Below are 16600 nucleotides of genomic sequence, written 5' to 3'. Positions count from 1 at the left end.
ACAGCCCCAGCTGTCCCAGGCTGTCCCCAGAGCAGAGGGGCTCCAGCCCTTGGGGCAGCTCTGTGGCCTCCTCTGCACTGGCTCCAGCAGCTCCACGTCCTGCTGATGTTGTTCCCCAGGGCTGGGGCAGCTCTGCAGGTGGGGTCTCACCTGAGTGGGGCAGGATCCCCCTCCCCTGCTGGCCCAGCCCAGAATCACCACCATGGGGGCTTGTGCCATGGGGGAGATTGTTCCTCCATGTCCTAAAGCAGCACTGGGTCAATCCCCACCTCTCCAACCTGCTCTGGTCCCCAGGGAAAACCCTCCCCAGCTTCCAAACCCCTCCTTTGGGGTGGCCTGTGGTGCTGTGGGTGCCCAAACCCAACCCCGGGCTCGAGGAACACAAGTGGGAGCAGAAGCTGTGCCCGGGATCGTAGCTACTCCTTTATTATAATTCATGCCGTTACGTCGCTCCTCCTCAGAGTTAGTATGTTAAACATTGGTCAGTAGATATATATCGATATAAAAATGGTGAAAACACCCCCTCCCCTCACCCAAAAAATGTCAGAACGGAGCATGGCACCAGGAAGGAAGAGAAACGAGGTTTGCTGAGCACCAGAGAAGCTGCGATCGGCTGAGGAGCAGGTGGACACAAACACACAGCTGGGAGAGGAGCACACGGGGGCTTTGCTCTGGGGGAAAGGGGGCTGTCCCCTCCCTGCACCGTGGGGGTGGCCCCAGGGGAACAAAACACGGCTTTGGACAAAGGTTTCCCATCGCCGTGATGTGGAAAGGCCTGAAAATAATCATCACAACAACAATTACAATGCTAACAAAAGGCACATGCTTTGGAGAGTGGAAGTCAGGTCTCCTCCACAGGCTGCCCGGGGAGAGATCGGCCCAGGTTTGGCCACGAGGTGACCAAAGGAGGAATTTCAAGCCTGCTCTTTTCCCATCACTGGAGGCCTCCTGTGGGCAGAGGAGTGGGTGGCACTGGGACTGGCACCTCGAGGCCACAGCCACACGTGGCCAGGCTGCCTTTGGAGGCAAAGCACCTTTCGGAGGCAAAGCACCTTTGGAAGTCAAGCACCTTTGGAAGTGAGGCCGCTGCAGAGGCTGAGGGGATCTCTGGGCAGGGACACTGTGACAGGAGCGTTCGTGTCCTGCGTCCTCCTCTGCTTTGCTCCCTGAGCCTGGCACAGCCTCGATGCCCATGGAGTGGCTGCAACCCCGAGCACGCCTCTGCCCCCACCTCAGCTCGTGCTCTAAGGGACAAACACTGGTCCTAAAAGTGACAAGGGCATTATGGACTGATAGGGGAACACCCCGATCCGAGTTGGTGGCTATGGGAGTTTGGAGAACCCCCTCTCTCAGTCAAACTGGCATCACCCTCTGCGCACGGGGTGACCTGCTCCCTGTCCCCTGCTGCCAGTCCCGAGGTGACAGGGTGCAAACCAAGGAGACAAAATCCCTGCTCCAGCCCCACTCCCCACTGCGGCTCCTCTTCATCCATCGCCCAGGAGCCACAAGCCACGCTGGTCCCCCGAGGCACCTGAACCCTCCTCCCTGTGTCCCCTGGGATCCCGGGGGAAGGGCAGCAGCCCCGGGAGTGCTCAAGCCCCGTGATGGTGCCCTGGGGACACGGAGCAGGACGGGGCAGGAGCTGGGCCAGCGGTGCCACCTCCCTCAGCGGCGCCTGCGGGACCTGGCTCCGCTACTAATAAATAACAACATCAGAATTTCAAGTAAAGTCCCTGCTCTGCCCAGCTCCCCCCTCTCCCAGCGCTCACCCAACTGGGGCTGCAGTGGTTTAACTGGGAACCTGCCATGGTGAAGCTCGGGGGCCAAGGGGGTCTGTGGGGGATGGGTTTGGGGGATGGTTTGGCTCCCGCTGGAAGCGTGGCCGGAGTCTGTGGGAGCCAGGGGAGATTCCCAGGGCGGGCAGGGAGGGCCCGGCTCGGAGCCCTCGGGCGGAGATTTGGCCTTCCAGTTTTGCCACGGGGGTCCCGCTGTGTCCCGCTGTGTCCTAGTGGCCCTGGCAGGTTTTACAGCACATCTGTCGGAAGTAGGTCCGGCTGCAGAACTTGAACTTGAGGACGAGCGGGCAGTAGGCCACCTTGTTCACATCCTTGCACTCTGCAGGGGACACAGAGCAGGGGGAGCACGGTCACAGCTGGGCTCAGGAGATCCTGGGGGGTTTGCCAGGAAGCTGAAAGATGCAGCCGTGATGAAGAAGCTGCTGATGACCTCACTAATTGAAACCTCTCTTGGCCACAGTGCAGTTCCTGCATTTTTTAAGGTGTAGTTCCTTCATTTCTCGGGGTCAAGGCACACCAGGTTGGGACCAGAGCCATAGAATGACCACATTTCAGAATGATTTGTGTTGGAAGGGACATTAAAGCCCATCCAGTGCCACCCCTGCCATGGCAGGGACACCTCCCACTACCCCAGGCTGCTCCAAGCCCCAATGTCCAACCTGGCCATGGACACTTCCATGGATGGGGTTTCCCCCCCCCAGAGCCCAGCTGGTGCTGTGCCGGCTCCAATGTCCCTGTCCCCAGCAGGACACGTGTCCCCTCCCCAGAGACCCCTCACCTTCAGGGTTGTCCGTGGGCCCCGACTCGCACTTGGTCTCGCACTGCTGCATCCCCGGGGGCTGCAGGGCCTCCACACAGTCCGTGGACGGCTGCCCGGTGTGAGCCAGGCACTGGACGGATCTTCTCTGCTGCCCGAGGCCACACTGGGCAGAGCACTGTGGGGACAGCACAGGGGGAGCTGCCGTGGCCACCACGGCTTTAGGAACACGACAGCAGTGGGCACAGATGGGGGTTAGGGGTGCTAAGGGTGCTGGAGGTGGTTGTCCCTTCCCTCCCCGGCCGGGACTCCCTGGCATGACTGAGTGCTGTGGCCCTGCATCCCAAACCAGCTTGGTTTGATTCTCCAGGGCTCAGGGAGGATCCCTCCCCCAGCCCTAAAACACCGGCCTGGCCCAGGCCTCCTGCACCCCGATGTCACCCTGCAGCTCGAGGGGTTCTGGAGGGCAGCGAGGACTGTCAGGGCCACCCCACTGGGCTCTGGGGGCGATCAGCAGTGGCCCAGCTTGGCAGTAGGGTCAGCCCACCTCTGCAGCCACTGCCCTGCTGACCCCCAGCCACCCATGGGGACCCTTCAATGACTTCTGTGGGGTCCTGGGACACTCCCAGGGTCAGCTCTGCCCTCATGTCACCATCACAAACGAGCCAAAAAGGGAGCAAAGAACACAGCCACGGGGTCCTGCTGGAGACTTGTGGTGGCCACACAGTCAAAGCCTCCTGCACCACAGGATTTGAAGGGCCGGGGAGGCTTCTCCTGCAGTCCCCCCGAGGGTGGGGCTGTCCATACCTCTCCCCACTCGCCGGTGACCCAGCGGGGCGGGGGGCAGCGCCGCAGGTTGCACCTCATGCTGGTGGGGGGCTTGGCGGCCTCGTGGCACTGGGCCGTGGGCAAGGTCACGCTGTGGTCGCCGCTCTTGCACAGGACGATGCGGTGGCGGAAGCCGGGCCCGCAGCTCGGGGTGCACTGCAGGGACAGGGGACACAGGGGACACGGTCACGGCAAGGAGGGGACACAGGCAGCTCTGGCTCCCCCCGTGCTGCTCCCACCATTCCTGGCTCCTGAGCTACAACATTCCCACACTGCTCTCCATGGCCATCACGGGTGATTGGCACTGTCCTCCTACGGAGCAGTGCCCTCGGAGATGTGAGGGGTGATGTCAATCACAGAATCAGAATATCCTGAGCTGGATCCCACAGGGATCATTGATCCAGCCCCTGTCCCTGCACAGACACCCCAACAATCCCACCCTGGGCATCCCTGAGAGCGTTGTCCAAACGCTCCTGGAGCTCTGGCAGCCTCGGGGCTGGGACCATTCCCTGGGGAGCCTGGGCAGTGCCCCAGCAGCCTCGGGGGGAAGAACCTTTCCCTGAGCTCCATCCCAAGGCCTGACACAGCTCCAGCCCTTCCTGGGCTCCTGTCCCTGTCCCAGAGCAGAGCTCAGCCCCTGCCCCTCTGCCTCCCCTCGGGAGGAGCTGCAGCCCCTGAGGAGCCTCCTCTCAGTCTCCTCTGCTCCAGCTGAACCAGCCAAATGCCCTCAGGCTCTCCTCAGACCCTTCCCCAGCTCCGTGTCCCTCCTTTGGTACTCGCCTCCGACCAGTCCAGGGCCACCCACTCCGGAGGACACGTTTGGTTGTTGCAGGGCTCCAGCATCTTTGGCCGTGGCTGGGAGCAGGAGGCATCATCCAGGGTTTTCTCCTCGCTGGCAGAGATCTTCCTCTTGCAGAAGACGCTGCGGGTCCGGACGCCCTCATTGCAGCTCCGGCTGCATTCGGACCAGTTCCCAATGGCCCAGCTGGAGATGGGTCAACAGCAGAGCTTGGAGGGGCACGCTGGGCTGGGCTTGTCCCCACACTCCTGCACACAGCCCTGGTCCTACTCCAGCCGCAGCCTCCCAGGCAGCTGTGGCTGAACCACAGAGTTCCTGCACATCTGCCCTTCCACTTCAGGAGAGGAGCTGGGACAATTCCTGAGGGACTCACTGAATATCTGGGACACAGAGGAGAAACCCCATTCCCCAACAGAGCTGCTCCAGCCGGGCAGTGTCACCGCTGGGGGCTGTGACTCAGGGATGGCAGCCAGGGGGGAATTTCACTCTCTCCCAGCCTGGTTTTCCCCCCTGGCTCCCTGCCCAGGTACTCACGCCGGGGGACAGGGCTCGGTGTTGCAGCTCCTCTGCCGCTCGGGCACTTTGGTGTCAGCGCTGCAGAAATGGTTGGGGACGGTTGAGCCATCGGAGAGTTTCCTGCACACCACGGACTGGATCTGGCTGCCTGCCCAGGGAAAAGAGGGAAGGGGCAAAGGGAGGAGGAGGTTGAGGCTGGAGCAGAGCCAGGCTGCGGGTGCCAGCCCCACAGGGTGTTGTGACACAGCAGCCACTTGTCCCTGCACATGGGGCCTGAACTTACTCCTCCGTTCCTAACCAAGGGCTTCTCTGACATCTCCAGAAATAATGGATGCTTTGGAATGGTGGTGTCAATGCCTGGATGTGGCACTCTGGGTGCCAAGGTGGGGATTGGGCGCAGGTTGGCCTCCATGGCCCTGGAGGCTTTTCCAGCCTCGATGATTGTGGGACCCTAGAGTTCATCAGCCAGGGGATCTCATGCTCAAATGAACCTGTTCTAACCCTGGCCTTTCTGGGCAGCACTTGGGGAATAACAGGAACAAGGAAGGACAGCACCTGATCAATGTCTGACATGGAAGACAAGCCCTGAGCTTTAAACAGGGAACATTATTGGGCCATTCTCTTCTGAACACCAGCACAGCTGCCCCTCCCAGCCAGGCTCTCCAAAGTCCTGAGACATGGCCCAAACCTGTGTGTCAATCCCCCTGGGAACCAGCCCAAGGATTCAGGGCAGCACCAGCTGTGTTTCAGTTCACAGACTGTAGATCTGAGGCCACAGGGGCTCTGGTGATCAGCCAACCTGTCCTTGCTCCATCCCTGGCAGTGTCCAAGGCCAGGTTGGACAGGGCTTGGAGCAGCCTGGGACAGTGGGAGGTGTCCCTGCCATGGCAAGGGTGGCACTGGATCAGCTTTAAGGTCCCTCCCAACCTAAAGCCATTCTATGATTGCATGCATTGCATGAGTAAATGGATTTAAAAAGGGGTGGAGAGGGACAGGACACAGGGAATGGCTTCCCACTGCCAGAGGGCAGGGCTGGATGGGATATTGGGCAGGAATTGTACCCTGGGAGGGTGGGGAGCCCTGGCACAGGGTGCCCAGAGCAGGTGTGGCTGCCCCTGGATCCCTGGAAGTGTCCAAGGCCAGGCTGGACAGGGCCTGGAGCAGCCTGGGACAGTGGAAGGTGTCCCTGCCATGGCAGGGGGTGGAATGAGAGGATCTTTAAGGTCCTTCCACCCACACCCGTGGCCCAGCTGAAGTTGGCACCCAGGTTCTTTGCCCTGGCACTGCCTGACACAACTCTCACGTGGCTGAGAGCGGGGTGGGGCTGTGCAGAGACCCCAGAGCTCCTCAGAGCCCACCCGAGGCCCAGACACAGCACAGGGGGGGTCCCACATGTCCCCCCAAAGCAGCCCAGCACCGAAGCTCACCCCCTGCACACAGCACGGAGCACTTGGTCCATGGGGTGTAGTGCCAGGAGTACTGGCTGGAGCCATCCCTGCCCACCGGAGCGTTGAACTTGTAGCGGATCCCCTGCGGCTCCGTCCGCACCAGCACCTGCAGGAAAGGCACCCCTGGGACATCAGTGCCACCACAGTGACCACCCAGGTGACATCCCACAGCCCCTCTAACGTCCAGGGCAGCTGGAATGTTCCCCTGGCCCCTTTCCAGCCCCTCCCAGGACGGGCAAGGCAGCCACCAGTGGTGACAGTGGTGCCCGATCAGAGAATGAGCTTCCAGGCACTTAAAGGTGGAATCATCCCAAACCTGACAGTTTAGGGCAGGAGATCTGGGAATTCGAGAGGCAGGTCTGGAGTGCCCAGTGGATAAAGCACCGGCCTCCTAAGGCAGGGACTGTGGGCTCCTGTCCCTCCTGGGGTGACTCTCTCAAAGGCTGACAAGGCCACACAGGTGTCAGGTCACAGGTTGGACTCGATGCTCTCAAAAGGCTTTTCCCACCTAATTAATTCTGCGATTTTGTGAATTTAGCCCAATTTACCCCTGGTCCGTGTCCTCTTACTCCCACCAGCCCCACCAGGGGCTGACCATCTCCAATCCCCACACAGCCATGGCAAGGTCCCTCCAGCCCAACCAGGACCACACCGGGAGGGGTATGAAGTTACCAACCATGACAAAGAGGGTGACGTTGGTGGGTCCCAAAGCCTCCAGGGACTCGGGCTCCTCAGAGGACCTCCTGTAGTGGAAGGTGGTGCCGGCGACGTCGAAGCGCCGGGGGGGATCGATGGAGAGCCTCCCGTTGATGAAATATTCACCGCTCTCCCCTCGCAGCGCTGCCAGGGCAGGGGAGAGAGCTCAGCACCAAGGCTGGAAACACCTGGGCCGACCTCAGCCAGGTGCTCCTCACCTGCCGGGCTCAGAGCATCGCCAGGACAGAGGGAAAATGGCATCAGCCTGGTGCCACAGGGAGGGGGCTGGCTCAGGGTCACACTGAGCCACCAGCAGGGTGGGACCAGCGTCCCCACGGGGCGGCCTCAGCCTGGCCAGCACCTCCCTGTGGGCGCGGGGAGCTCAGCTGGGCTGGGGACGAGCTGCGGCCAGGAAGCCGGGCTCAGATGCAGCCGTGCAAATCTGGTCCGGAGCTGCTGGAGCTCCTGGGGCTGCTGGAGCTCCCGGGCCCGGAGCCGGGCTGTGGTTGCCCGGCAGAGTCGCTAGAGGGGGATCGGACCGCTCGCTCCTTCCCCTCCGCTCCCCGACACTGCGGGAGCGGCCCCGGCACCGCTGGCCTCGGGACAGGGAGGATCCCTGCGCTGGGGAGGCTGCATCCCTCCGTGTGGGATGCCAGGAGACATCCCAGAGTGGCAGAGCCGGGGAGCAGTGGTCCCTCAGAGCGCAGCAATCCGGACACGAGGAGTCCCCAGGCACTGGGCAGGGATCCCAGCGAAGGGAGCTGGACGGGAGGGATGCTGCCAGGAGAATCCTGCTGGCTCCTGCTCCTGCAGGCACCCGGCAGCGAGGCGGGGCGAGCACCCTGCCCTGCAACGCTCGGAGGACAGCGAGGGAAAAAGGGGAAAGAAAATGCTCGGTGTGAAAGCGGCTCTGAGCAAGGCTGGAAACCCAAGCCCGAGGGAAACGTGAGCGTTTTAATCCCCGGGAATGGCAGAGGGGGAATGCCAGGGAGACACAGGCAGTGCCAGGGATGTGGGGATTGCTCAGGGTTGTGGTGCTAACACGGGACAGGGACACTGGGAGACACACTGCCCTGCTGCCTTTCCCTGCCCCAAATCCCAGCCTGGGACCCGTCCCCCAACCCCAACCCCATTCCCAGCTGCAGTGGGAAGTTCTCCTTGCCTTTCCCAGCCCCTGTGAATCCCAGGGGAATGGCAGGGCCTGGCTGGGATTTCAGCCCCCCCAGCCCCGTCTCACCCAGGTAGTTGATGGAGAGGTTGAGCTCCCGGATGTCGATGTGGACGGAGCCCTTGGGGATCTGGATCACCTCCTCGTACCCTGTGGGACAACCAGGGGCTGCTGAGGGGGATGCTCAGCCTCCAGTCCCAGAGCCAGGGCTGCCCTGGGCTGCATGGGAATGTGAGCCAACCCCCTATCCATGGGGAAATGATGGGAAAAGCATTTGGGGCACCAAGATGGAGTGGGTTTGCACTGTGACGGGACTGGCTGTACTGGGAATGTGCTCTGGAGCTGGGATCAGTCCTGGCTCTGGGGCAGTGTGAGCTGGGGAGCAGGGAAGGAGCTCAGGGCTCTGTGTCAGAGGTTTGGGCACCAGTGGAGGCCAGGGCACAGCTTGGCTGGAGGACAGGAGGGATTTGCTGCCTCCCAGCCTGGTCCTGCCCCTCGGGATGCTGCTCTGGGATAATCCCTGCCCATCCCCAGGGCCAGGTGAGGTGGAGGAGGGACTGAGGGTGAGCAGGCCGTGTGTTCCCTACCTCCCTCGGGCAGGGAGTGGTTGAAGACGCCCTCGATGGTCTCGCAGGAGCTGCCATCTCCCCCACACACCCGGCACTTGTCCTCCTTGGCGTCGGAGCCCAGCACCCGGTCACAGCCCACGTGCTGCGGGAGGGAGCAGCAGGAATGAGCCAGCCTGGAGGGGCCCTGCCCTCCCCACACCTGCCCTGCAGAGCCCAGGGCCCCTCGCTGCCCTGGACACCTCAGCAGTGTCACCTCTGCCACCCCGCTGCTGGGAGTGTCTCTGCAAGGCTGGGAGGGTGCAGGCAGGAATCCTGGGATAAAGCAGAGGTTGGGATGCCTGTGTGGAGCCCAAGGGAAGCCCTGTTGTCCCTGCAGCTCAGGTGACCTTGTGGCCTCTGTCCCTCTGCCACCGCCTGTGGGGTGGCACAAGGGTCACCAACACGGCTGTGCCTCCCTCTGGTGCAATCCCCCTTTGCCCCACAGCGTGTTCAGCCCCATGGAGACAAAATGATCCCAGAGACACAGGAAGGGAGACAGACAGACTGTCTGCCTGCCTGCCTGCTGGCCATTCCTACTGTGCTTTCTTATAATTAACTTCTACGGCTCCCCCAGATCCCATTGCAAGGGAAACATCAAAGGGGCTGGGGCTGCACAGGCTGGGAGTGCAGAGATCCACAGGCAGGGAATGCCTGGAGAGGGGATGGGCACAAGCCCAGGGTGGGAATGCTCCTGCTCCCACTGCGTGTCCAGGCAGAGAAATCACTGAATCCCAGGATGGTTCGGGTTGGAAGGGACCTTAAAGGCAATCCCATTCCACCCTCTGCCATGGCAGGGACACCTCCCATTGTCCCAGGCTGCTCCAAGCCCTGTCCAACCTTGGACACTGCCAGGGATCCAGGGGCAGCCACAGCTGCTCTGGGCACCCTGTGCCAGGGCCTGCCCACCCTCCCAGGGAACAATTCCTGCCCAATCTCCCATCCAGCCCTGCCCTCTGGCAGTGGAAGCCATTCCCTGTGTCCTGTCCCTCCACCCCTTGTCCCCAGTCCCTCTCCAGCTCTCCTGGAGCCCCTTTAAGGGCCTGGAAGGGGCTCTGGAGCCTTCTCTTCTCCAGGTGAACACCCCCAGCTCTCTTAACCCCCCACCCATCCCATGTCTGTGTGAGCAGTTTGAGGGCAGTGCTCGCCTGCCCTGGGGTCTGTCCTTGTCCCTCCCTTCTCAGGGATCTGTCCTTAACCCCCCTGGGGGGTCTCTCCTTGTCCCCCCTGCCCAGGGGTCTGTCCCTGTACCCCCTCTGCCTGGGGGTCTGTCCCTGCCCCATGCCTGAGGATCTATCCTGGTCCCCCCCAGGGACAGGGGTGTGTCCCTGTCCCTCGGGATGTCCCACCTTGCACTCCCCGTTGACACAGATGTCGTTGCTGTCCTGCCTGCACGGCGTCCCGTCCACCACGGCCGCCGCTCGCTCCGTGTAGAAGTTGAAGCCCTCGGCCAGGCAGTTGAGGGAACAGGCCTTGACACCCCCTGGGGAAGGAGCGGAGCACAGAAAAGGTGTGGATGCCCCTGGAGGAGGGAGCCAGGCCCTGGAGCTGGACACAGACCCCTGAGGGGACACTGTCCCTCCTGCACTGCCTGGGGACATGGGCTGCATGTGACAGGGAAGGAAACAAAGGGATTTGCTCTTATCCGGGTCACTCCTGGCACTTCACAAGCTGTAAAACTCTTCTGCCCACTTTACCAACAGAGAAACTGAGGCAGCACCTCCCGAGTTACCTTTCCAAGGTAAGAGCTCCTTTCCTTTTTCAGCTGCCAGAGCAGAACAACCAAGTTACTGGGCCAGAGAAACCATTCCTTTCTGTCTGAGCATGGTGACACCAAATCCTTCCCAGCAAAGGTGACAACAGCAGCGTGAGGACGAAGGAGAAGCATCTTCAAGCTACAGCTGAAGTCTCCGCATTTCCAAATTTTCCAACAACCTTTGCCAAAGCATCACCCCAGGAGCAGCACCTGGATATCCAGGCAAAGTGCTGGGAGCAGGATGTGGGCCCAGCCGAGCATTCCCTGCCTCCTGCCACCGGATTTTATCAAATCCTGCTGTGGCTTGTGGCGTTTGCTGCCTCCTGAGCATCCCAGGAGAGCCAGCAGGACCCTGGCAGAGGTGCCTGAGCTGTGGCAGTTCCCTCCTGCAGGCACCACCCGCAGCCCTGATCCCTGTGCCAGGGCTGGGGAGCACCTTGGATGGGAGGAATGGGAATGTGCAAAGCTTGAAACTCAATCCAGGACATCAAAGGGGCAGAGGGAGGGGAGGGGGGGCCAGCTGTGCCTGGGAGTGCAGCTGGGGGGAAGAGAGAGCAGAGCTGGGAGAGGGAGGAACAGGAGGAGACACGAGAGGGGAATTCAGCAGCTTGGAGGCATTTTGTGGAGCAGGATGCCTGGGCAAGCCCCTGGAGAAGCTCTGGGAAGCAGCTGCTGAGCAGGGAGAGCTCAGCAGCCACCACAGAGCAGGGGCTGGCCCTGGGGCCCAGGACTCAGGTCCCGTGGTCACACTGCTCCATGTGAGTGATGCCTTAGGGTTTGAGCTTTTCCATTTTTCATTTATTCGTAACCCTGCAATTGTTTAGTGTAGAACTCTGAACTCCACACACAGTGGGAGCTGCTGCTTCCCCATTTTGGTCACACACTACAATTCCTCTCCTGGCCTGGGAATCAAGGACACCTCACTGTCTCAGGCCCTGAGAAACAGAAGTGAGCTGGGAGGGGAAGGGGCAAATCTGGGGTAAATGACTTCATTACCTGAAGCTGTAATTGGAAGATTAATCCTCAATATGCAAATGGGCCAAACTTACAAAAGTGTAAAATTGACTCATTGTCCATTTTTGGGTGTAGCTCCTGGGGGCTTCGTCTGCCCCAAATGTACCTGAAGACCCTTCAATAAATATAAATAAACTGCTTTTTATTTTCTTAATTTTGCCCGGCCTCTGTTTCTGGGCATCAGGGATGAATCCCTGCTGGCTCTCCTCACTGCTCCCTTGGGAAAGGCCTTCACATGGGGATTCCTGCCCTTAAAAGTCCCATGGAAGGGGAACAGGGAGAGGGAGAGTGAAGGAGGGAGAGAGGGGTGACCCTGCATTGGTACCCATGTCCTGACTGCTCCACAAGCTGCCTGGGTCACCTGAGCTCTGGAACAGTCCCCACACCCTCCTGGGGACAACTTCCAGGAGAGATTTGCCCTTGGCAGGCAGGGCACCATCCCACCCTCCAGAGGAAAGGGACTGGAACCACTGCCCAGCATCTGCTGGGGACTGGGGTGTCCCTGGCACTCAGCCAGCATGACTTTGTCCTTGTTCAGGTGGCTCCAGTGACAGCTGTGTCCCCGTGACAGCAGCACTGAGCACAGCAGGGATAAGTCTGGAGCACAGCAAGATCCTCTGAAACAGCACAATGTGCCTTGGAGCTCCTGGAGATGGGAGGAGAGCGACTTCCACGGAGCCTGTGGGACCTCTGAGCTGGCCCAGGGAACGTTGCTCAACACAATTATGGAATCCCAGAATATTCTGAATTTGGAGAGGCCCACAGGGATCATCAGTGCAGCCCCAGCCCCTGCACAGGCACCCCAACAATCCCACCCTGGGCATCCCTGAGAGCGTTGTCCAAACGCTCCTGGAGCTCTGGCAGCCTCGGGGCTGGGACCATTCCCTGGGGAGCCTGGGCAGTGCCCCAGCAGCCTCGGGGGGAAGAACCTTTCCCTGAGCTCCATCCCAAGGCCTGACACAGCTCCAGCCCTTCCTGGGCTCCTGTCCCTCTCCCAGAGGGGTGAAAGCCCCCGCCAGGCACCATCCTGGAGATTGTGACCCCCACTCTTCACTTGGGGCCTGCCGCGGTTCCTCCTTTGCATGTTTAACAGAGCCATTAAAATAGAATATTTTCAGCTGGCTGCTGCCTCCGAGGATGTTTTGTTCCTCCTGCCTGCCCTCTCCCAAGGAGGAATGAAACCTTATTACAATTTCTGACGAGCAATCTCCTGTTTTCCGCAAGCTCCTGCTCCTCCCATCGCTCTCCCAAAGAGCAAAAGGAAGAACGAGGCGAACAAAGCAAAGTAAACAACGAAAGCCGCATTCCAGGAGGTATCTGTGGACTGCTGAGCTCAGCGCTCCTCTCCGGGGCTCTGCGTCCCGATCCCGGGCTCTGGGCTCCGGGATCGCTGGAGAACAGCGCCAGGAAAACAAACCCGCACACAGCCCCAGCTCAGGGACCCGCTGTGGAGCTTCTCCCCTTCCCAAATCCCCGCAGGATTGGTGTCCTCCTCCCCCAAGCTCGTGGGGCTCTCCTTGTGGGGTGTGCAGGGTGGGGGGCTCCATGCCCAGGATATTTCCCGAAGGAATGTGGAGTGAGGCACCCCCGAACCCACCCACCCTTCTGGGAAGCCCGGGGGGAATGAGCTGAGCAGGGAAGGGGCTCAGGGTGGTGATGGGGCTCCCAAAGCGCCCCAAACCAAGCTGAGGAGCAGATTCTCTGCCAGCTGGAGGGAGGAATGCCCCGGGACGAGGGATCCTGGCGGGCCGCTGGTGCCAGGGGGAGGGAGGGACTGGCACCCCCAGCCCTGAGGCCTCCTGGCACTGCTGGAAGGGCTCAGGAGGTGAGGAAGCCCTCACTGCCACCCCAGTGTCTGGTGGCACGGGGGGACACGGAGAGCAGAACATCAGCAGCAAGGGCGGGACAGGAGGGGGCTGTTCCCTGGGGTGGGGTCTATGGCATGGGGAAGGTGGAGGGGCAAGGGATGTCCCCACCTCCCCCAGGATGTGCCTCTGACACCCAAATGCCACCAGGGATCACAAAACCCCCCAGGCATGTGAGGATGAAGGTCCTGGTGCTGCTGAAATCACCGAGTCACAGAGGGGTTGGGTGGGAGAGGATCCTAAAGCCCATCCAGTGCCACCGCTGCTATGACAGGGACACCTTCCACTGTCCCAGGCTGCTCCAAGCCCCATCCAGCCTGGCCTTGGACACTGCCAGGGATCCAGGGGCAGCCACAGCTGCTCTGGGCACCCTGTGCCAGGGCCTCCCCACCCTCACAGCCAGCAATTCCTTCCCAATCTCCCATCCATCCCTGCCCTCTGGCAGTGGAAGCCATTCCCTGTGTCCTGGCACTCCAGGTGTTGCAAAATTCTCTGTCTTTCTTTCCAGCCCCCTTTAGGTACTGGACACAAACCAGTCTCCCCAGTTCTGAGAGAGAGAGCCCAGATTTGTTCAAAGATGTTCCTTGTCCTTCCCCACTCCATGGTCCCTGCCTGGGCCACCCCAGGGGACAACAGGGACACCCTTTGACACTGAATAAACAAAATGAAAGTGCTCCTCATGACCACTGCCCACAGCCAACGTGGGAAGAGATGAAGCTCCCAGATCCCTTCAAAACACGGCACTGTCAGCACTCCCAGCCTCCCACCAGGGGAGAGGTTTCAACGCTTATTTTATGGCAGAGGAAGCTGAAGCAGAGAGAGAGAGAGAGGAAGGGGCTCTTTACAAAAGCCAAAACTCCATATCAGGGCCAGATGACACCTCGAGGGTGATGTCCAGCTGGGCAGCCAAGCCCTGGGCAGTGCCTGGGGAGAAGAGAGGTCTGAGCCAGGGCAGCTCCAGCCTGCAGGGTTGTCTTCTACCTTGGCATCCACTGGGGTCTTGGGGTGACTTTACAGCCTCACAATTTTATTGCATTTTTATTGATCCATCCCCTGCAGCCTCAGCACAGCTGCTCCAGCTGCAGGAGCCCCGCTGGGAGCTGGGCTTGTTTACACAGCTGGGAAGGATTTCCCCAGTCCAGTTCATTAACTCCACCGAGGAGACGAGCTGTTCCTCCTCATTATTAGGAGATTTCTGCCACAGAGCCTCCTCCTGCCCTCTCTCCTCACCAGACCCTTCTGGAGGACCCAGGGCTGACCTCGGGGAAGAGGGAAGTGCAGCTCTTTGAGGGATCCACTGGATCCCATCCCTTCTCCTGCTCAGGACGCTCTCCCTGCCTGCTCTGTCTCCTCCCCATCCTGCACCAGACACTTCCTTCCCTTGTCCATCTTCCTCTGCTCCCTCGGCAGCTGAGGAACCAGCCCGGAGGAAAGAACAGCTCCAGAGCTGCTGGGACTGGTGCTGGCAGAGCAGTGAAGGTTGCACAGGGGGAGGTGACCCAGGATACGGGCACAGCAGGTTTCTGGAGGGATGCATTGTCACTGTCACCTGAGGGCAGGCAGCACATCCCAGCAGCACAGAGAGGGCAGCCAGAGCTGTGGAAATCCTGACCAGATGTGCCCAGACCCCTTGGACCATGAGACCCACCCCTGCAGAGCGTGGTGGGGGACAGCAAACCTGTCTTGGTTCAATGCAGGGTGTATTCTATTCCCGTCTGTTGGAACCCGTTGAAGAAGTGTTTTTGTTTTTATCTCATAACTCCAGGGGGGAGGGGACGGGTGTCTCCTGTTATTGGGCAGCTGTTAAACCAGGTGGGGCCGTGTTCTTTATCCCTTCCAGGACCCATCCTCCCTCCAGGGGATCTCTGCTGTTCATGGGCCATCCAGGCTCACTGCAGGGCTGATACAATCCCATCATCCCATGGGGAGAGGCTCCACCCAGGGGGAGGAGCCCAGCATTCCCACCTGGATCAAACCTGGCATTCAGAACACCAGCACAGCCTGTGTGCACTGGATTCCCAGGGGAACATCGGACCCATCTCAGCACCACTGGACCTTCAGAGGAAAACTCCACCCTCCCACAGGATCATTGCTCCAACAGAACCACATCTGTCACTGCAGGGGGACTTAACTGGACTGCTCCCAACACACTGACCAACAGTGACCAACACTTACTCTGCCAGTGTTTTTCTTTCTTTCTTTGGTTTTTTTTTTTATACTGCTACATTTTTAATATTCCTAGCAAAGAACTGTTATTCCTATTCCCATATCTTTGCCTGAGAGCCCCTTAATTTCAAAATCATAATTCATAGGGAGAGGGGTTTACATTCTCCATTCCAAGGGAAGCTCCAGCTTTTCCCTGGCAGACACCCGTCTTTCCAAACTAAGACAAAACCTGGCCCAGCCTCACCTCCCCGGTAGGTTTTCCAGGTGTAGTACTTCCCTCGGAAGGGCACGTTGTCGAACTCGGCGCACTGCAGCTCTCGGAAGTCCTGCGAGCCCGGCGGGCAGTCCTGTGGGCACACAGCCACTGCTCACTGTGGGGTCACTGCCCATTGTGGGGTCACTGCCAGGAGGGCAGGGGCTGCTCCAGGCACTGCCACCAGCCCTCGGGGACAGGGACACCAGCCCTGGCAACGGGGCACTGCCATCAACCCCTATGGGGATGGGGACAGGGGCACCAGCCCTGACACTGCTACAAGGTGGCAGGACAGTCCCTCCTGCAAAGCTGGGCACGATTTGAAGACCAAGAACACGAGGAGGGGCCTCAGGAGCTCTGAGTGATATGTGGTCCTTGGGAGCAATCCCTCAAAGCCAAGTGCAAAGCCCAGGGAAACAACAGGACCCATCTGTTTCCCTCACCAGCAGCCCGTGGGTGTTAAAGCTGCAATTCCCCAGGTCCCAAGCTTCAGTGAGCACCCCCTCACCACAGGTTTTCCTGTAAATCTTTGAGGTTTAAGCCTCAGCCCCGGGAAGCGGAGTCTGACCCAGCCTCTCCTGAGCTGCTCTCACCTGAGCAGCCGTGCAGGTGCAGCCTGGGGGAGGCAGCGCTGTCCTGGCAGAGCTGGAATCCTCCATCTCCCCTCCCTTCCCTCCTTATCTTCGGGCCCCTCTGGATGCCGAAGCCCCGCAGTTCCCTGCAGCCCACCCACCCCTGGAGCCGGCTCCCACACCTGCCTGGTCCTGCCTGGAATTCCCCATTGTGGGATCGCTGCCGGCACACCCCGCCCTGCCTCCTCCTCCTCCTCCTCCTCCTCCTCCTCCTCCTCCTCCTCCTCCTCCTCCTCCCATGGCTGCAACAGAGCACCCCACACCTGTGTAGAGAGGGCTCATCCCAACCAGGACAGGGCTG

General features: G+C 60.4%; 1 protein-coding gene across 1 annotated transcript in view; it reads right to left on the bottom strand.

Moving 5' to 3' along the window:
- Window positions 1-409: 409 nt before the first annotated feature.
- Window positions 410-16600, bottom strand: part of ADAMTS10 (ADAM metallopeptidase with thrombospondin type 1 motif 10) — a 65364-nt gene continuing 49173 nt past the window's right edge. The window contains exons 15-25 of the mRNA XM_066205513.1: window positions 15659-15761; window positions 9963-10096; window positions 8596-8719; window positions 8078-8158; window positions 6821-6984; window positions 6124-6250; window positions 4715-4844; window positions 4162-4366; window positions 3361-3537; window positions 2575-2731; window positions 410-2115 (exon numbers count right to left, since the gene is read on the bottom strand). Coding sequence (XP_066061610.1) covers window positions 2006-2115; window positions 2575-2731; window positions 3361-3537; window positions 4162-4366; window positions 4715-4844; window positions 6124-6250; window positions 6821-6984; window positions 8078-8158; window positions 8596-8719; window positions 9963-10096; window positions 15659-15761 — 1512 coding nt within the window. The 3' untranslated portion in view covers window positions 410-2005. The remainder of the gene's footprint in view (window positions 2116-2574; window positions 2732-3360; window positions 3538-4161; window positions 4367-4714; window positions 4845-6123; window positions 6251-6820; window positions 6985-8077; window positions 8159-8595; window positions 8720-9962; window positions 10097-15658; window positions 15762-16600) is intronic.

Source organism: Chamaea fasciata, unplaced genomic scaffold, assembly GCF_029207755.1.
Source record: "Chamaea fasciata isolate MVZ Bird 193981 ecotype frontalis unplaced genomic scaffold, bChaFas1.0.hap1 SCAF_28, whole genome shotgun sequence".
Lineage (NCBI taxonomy): Eukaryota > Metazoa > Chordata > Aves > Passeriformes > Sylviidae > Chamaea > Chamaea fasciata.
The sequence above is the reverse complement of the archived record's forward strand: the minus strand, read 5'-3'. Positions and strand labels throughout refer to the sequence as shown.